Genomic DNA, 4,781 nt, shown 5'->3' on the forward strand with positions numbered 1-4,781 from the left:
TTTTCTTATTCCCATTTCCATCTCCCTCCCTTAACTTTCAATCATAATTTTATTAGTTTGGGATCCAGCTTGCTTTTATAGTAGCAAGTGAAGGAAACAGAACATAACAGAGTGCATTTTTGCAGAGACACAGATACACAAACAGAGAGAGTGAGTAAGAGAAGAACATAGATTCACACACTCATCCATGGCTTCCAAGCTCGTTCTCATCATTGTCTTCGTCTTTGACTTGATTGCTTTTGGTTTAGCTGTGGCTGCTGAACAGAGAAGAAGCACTGTCAGTATTCTCTGCATTTTCCTTTCTTTCTGTCTTTACCATTAATTTCACCAATTTTCTAACTTTATTGTCTTTTCCTTCTCAAAATACAGTATCAAAATCTGGGTTTGTTTTTGTTTCTGGGTTTGTCATGAATCTTTTGATTATTGCACATTGCAGGGGATAAGTCATAATTGGCATAGTTTTCTTCTTTTCTATTCTTTTTTTCCCCCTTTAATTTTACTAATCTTGATTGCTGAGAATGTGGGTCAAAATGATGTTAAGCTTGAATCTTTCCAATGTGGGCATGCCCAGATCTTCTCTTTTATTTTTCTTTTTGTTGAATTTGTGTTCTTTTAGCAATGAAACTATCTATAATATTTTATCCTTTAATGAATCTGAGAAGGCCTAAAGATAGCTTCAAACATTTTTTTTCTGAAACAAATATCAAATTCCCGGAAATTCTTCAATTTAGAGCTTATTTCAACGAAATTTATCCGGTTATTGTTCATTATGGCCAATTAACATTTAGTGACAACAAATTTTGGCGGCATCTACAATTAACTAAGCTGACTTATATTTATTTAGTCCTAGTTGATGTACACTTCAATTTCGCACCATGTGCTTTGTGAAGAAGATGTCATGACAATGCCTTGATTAGATCTACAAGATACATAATCTTATAATTCTTGAGGTTGAAGAAATAAAAGTGCAAATTACCAAAGTGCCCTCTCACTCGTGCTTTCTTAGGGACGAATCCAACTCTTCTATCTTTGATATGGCAGGCTAGAGTTGTTCAGGACAGAGAAGTGAACTACAATTACTGTGTCTATGACTCGGACATAGCAACTGGCTATGGTGTTGGTGCATTTCTGTTCCTCATGGTTAGTCAAGTACTCATAATGGTGGCGAGTCGATGCTTCTGTTGCGGGAAGGCTTTAACCCCCAGCGGTTCGAGGGCCTGCGCCATCATCCTTTTCATAATCTGCTGGTATGTTATCATCATTCGCCATGTTAGCAACTGTAATACCAAGTTAATCATGATTAATCTCCATACACAAGCTTAACACATATTGTTTCTTTTTGTGTTGCATTGAACTTATGAGTTAGTTAATGTCTTTATGATTTGAATTCTACAATTTTTTTTTTTTTGTTGAATTGAATAAATTGTGACATTTGATCTTATAAAATTGGATAGCTATCTATTAAATCACATGAAAGTTAAAAAGGATTTTGCAATACTAGGGTGTTCCAAGGGCTTGATAATTACAGACTTTTAAACTTTTAGTTGAAATTATAAGGACCTAAAATTAAAAAGTGGATAATACAGTTGTTTTCACGTAAAATTGATAATTGAGAACTGCTAGATTATAATTTAGTCAAACCCGTCAAATCATTTAACAATTCTTAATTATCAACTTCACATGAAAATAACTGTACGAGAGTCTTCACCAAATTAAAAATGAGGTCAACATCATGCATAGAAACTAAACTCTACTTGTTTCATGACCCTCTTTTTTCAGGGTGTTTTTCTTCATAGCTGAGGTGTGCTTGTTGGCTGGATCAGTTGAAAATGCATACCACACCAAATACAGAACCCTCTTTGTGGAGAACCCGCCTTCATGCGAGACAGTTAGGAAGGGAGTTTTCGCGGCCGGCGCCGCATTCACCTTCTTCACTGCCATAGTCTCTGAGTTCTACTACATCAACTACTCAAGTGCTAGGGACAAGTTCAATTCATATCCTGGTGCTGAAACTGGTGTGGGCATGGGAACCTACAAATGAAATGAGCCTTTGTAATTGTTAAAACAACAAAATTTTCAGCCTTAAAATTACACAACTTTAGATGATGTGACTGTATGTCTAAAGCCTCTTTTGGATTCCGCAGCAAATTTCTTTCTTCTTTCTTTTTTCTCTTTCACCTCATTTTATTGGATTATGACATTTTGTTGCATTTATTTGTATCTAGTAGTATATTGCTTTACTAGAATATTATATACATTTACTTGTATCTTATTAGTAATTTTTTTATTTTGTTGTTGGCTATTCACATTTTTTTTTGTTAGCAGTATATTGCCTATTCACATATCAGTAAGAGAAATTTGTTTCTTTTGGAAAAAAAAAGGGGAAAAGAAAGGAGCAATTTGTTTCTTGTATTTACTAAGCAATTTGTTTTTCTTGGCATATCATTTGTACTTTGAAGCTTAATGTTTGTGAAAGTTGTAAGATTAGTCACAAAAGACAATTAACCAGGCTTAGGCTGGTTGAATGGTCAACTCACTCGTTTGCTTAAACAAGTGTCTCAAGTTTGAATTTTGTGACGGATCTTTAAATAAAATTTAGATTCGTGATGGATTAGCTCTTGACTGATTAGATTGAGAAATTTTGTGAAAAAAAAGTAATAAGACAATTTTAACTAATAGAATTAAGGGTCTTTTATTTTATTTTATTTTATTTTATTTCGTTAATTTTTCAATTATCTTCAAGGGTAAAGTATATTTTTTGTCCTGAAGTTTGATAAAAGTTTCAAAAATATTCCTAAGTTTTATTTTGTTTCAATTTTGTTCTAAAATTTTTTGATTTGCATCAAATATACCTCGAACGGCTAATTTTTCAAAAAATTTAAGACCAATTCAACAGCAATTTCATAAGAACAACCCTCAACACAAGCAAATCAAGCATATTTTTCATGTATTATTGTTAGATTAGTCTTAATTTTTTTGAAAATTTAGCCGTTAAAAGTATATTTGATGCAAATCGAAAATTTCTAGGATAAAATTGGAACAAAATAAAACTTAAGGGTATTTTTAAAATTTTTACTAAACTTCAAGGACAAAAAATATACTTTACCCTATCTTTAATGTTAAAAGTTATGTTGCAATTTTCTCGGCCACTCACGTGATATACTTGATACAAGCATGGCATTTGAGACCACCTATCCAATTAGATTTTAGTTGCACAGTGATTTCTTTTTTTTTTTTTTGGTCATGAGTTGCTCAGTGTTTTTTAATTGTCAAAAGTTTTCTTTTTTCTTCCAATCTTTGTTCTCATCATTTTTTTTTTCTGAAATAAAATCTACAAATTTATTCGGAGCATTTTTTAAGTTGGATAGAGATATCCACTAGTAAGAAGATGCGTAAGAGATAAATGGTGTATTTTTATGCGATTATTTAGAATATTGATTAGAAAGGAATCGAAAAATTTTTGAAAAATGGGTCATCTGTTGTGATAAGAATGAGCAACGTGGATGCCCATTCCCATGCAAGACTCATATTTTCAAAGAGAGAATGAATATTAAATATGTGTTGAAAATCAAGACCCCATGCATGTATAAATAGGGGGGTATGGTACGAGGCTTTACACACAACAAGAAATAAAAATACTCTCTCTTTTCTCCTTCTTGTTGCTGAATGCAACAATGAGTTGTTATTAAAAAATCATGAAGCGTGCCCAGCTGGCGCCGCCCCATTTCCTGAAGTAAATGCGGCAAATCATTACCCCCAGAAGAGGTAAATGGCAAGCTTTTAATAACAAGAAAAATTATGGAAGGAAAAAGAATTATGTTCAAAAGAGAGGATCTTCTATTTATACATCTCTATTTTATATCTTTTATTTATTTTACAACATCATCGAGATTATTCATATGTCCTTTACAAATTATAAGGAGTGGTTAGATGTAGATATTTTTATTGTTGATGACGATGCCGAAGATGACATGGAATAAAAATTAGTACTCTTTGGGTTGGTACTTTTTGTTTTTTTCTTTTTATTTATGTTGGTTTTTTGTAGTCTTCTTACGCTCTACTTATTGTGCTGAGCTACTTTTTTAAAAAAAAGAAACTTTTTTTTTTAAATTTGATCCTTTTAATTTTTAAAATTATAATCATATTAGTCTGGGTTTGGAACTGATTAAAAAAATCTTCATTCTACATCAATATTATGGACTTCACTAATGCTTACCATAATAGATTTTTGGCCAATAACAGTAGTAATACTTTTGTTTTTGGTAATTAATAACAGTAATCTTCTATACTAGTAAACTAAGAAAAGTTAGTAATGATATGTCATTTTTTTATCATTTTGACTTTTTTTAAAAATAAAATTTTACTTTAAAAAATAAAAAATTGGGCAAAATACTTAAATAAACCAAAGAAAAGCAAATATTTTTCATATCACCCAAAGCAAAATTTGATACATAGATCATCCCAAGGCTTTATTTATATAAATCGAATTAGGCTAAGTAGAATTATTAGGCCACATCATCGAATTAGACAATTTCGATTTACACCTAAACCAAGTAAATCAAAACAGGCTAGTCAGATTCATGCATTTATAGTTTCGTTCCAAGTAAATCGAATTAGGCTATTTCGATTTACCTTGTTGGAGACCAAAACACATAATTCGAATCATGTTGAACAGATTTACTATTGATTTAGCAATATATTTAAATGGAGACAAGGTAATCCGATTTAAAAAGGAGCCAATGTGTATAAAAAATAATTGAATACGTACCGTAAAATAACAT

At 31.4% G+C, this 4,781-nt stretch overlaps 1 protein-coding gene across 1 annotated transcript; it reads left to right on the forward strand.

Annotated features, from left to right (window-relative positions):
* On the forward strand, positions 1-2,267 carry LOC107612666. Its single transcript, XM_016314366.2, has 3 exons — positions 1-277; positions 1,042-1,247; positions 1,780-2,267. The coding sequence occupies exons 1-3, from the start codon at positions 188-190 to the stop codon at positions 2,039-2,041; spliced, it is 558 nt and encodes a 185-aa protein (XP_016169852.1). The 5' UTR covers positions 1-187; the 3' UTR covers positions 2,042-2,267.

This window comes from Arachis ipaensis, chromosome B08 (genome assembly GCF_000816755.2).
Source record: "Arachis ipaensis cultivar K30076 chromosome B08, Araip1.1, whole genome shotgun sequence".
Lineage (NCBI taxonomy): Eukaryota > Viridiplantae > Streptophyta > Magnoliopsida > Fabales > Fabaceae > Arachis > Arachis ipaensis.

What these genes read in the sequence shown, in the direction of transcription:
- LOC107612666 (XM_016314366.2), top strand. Translation starts at nt 188, where the DNA reads ATGGCTTCCAAGCTCGTTCTCATCATTGTCTTCGTCTTTGACTTGATT. An exon ending in CTGAACAGAGAAGAAGCACT is followed by an intron (nt 278 to 1,041) that starts GTCAGTATTCTC and finishes TTGATATGGCAG; the next exon opens with GCTAGAGTTGTTCAGGACAG. An exon ending in ATCCTTTTCATAATCTGCTG is followed by an intron (nt 1,248 to 1,779) that starts GTATGTTATCAT and finishes CTCTTTTTTCAG; the next exon opens with GGTGTTTTTCTTCATAGCTG.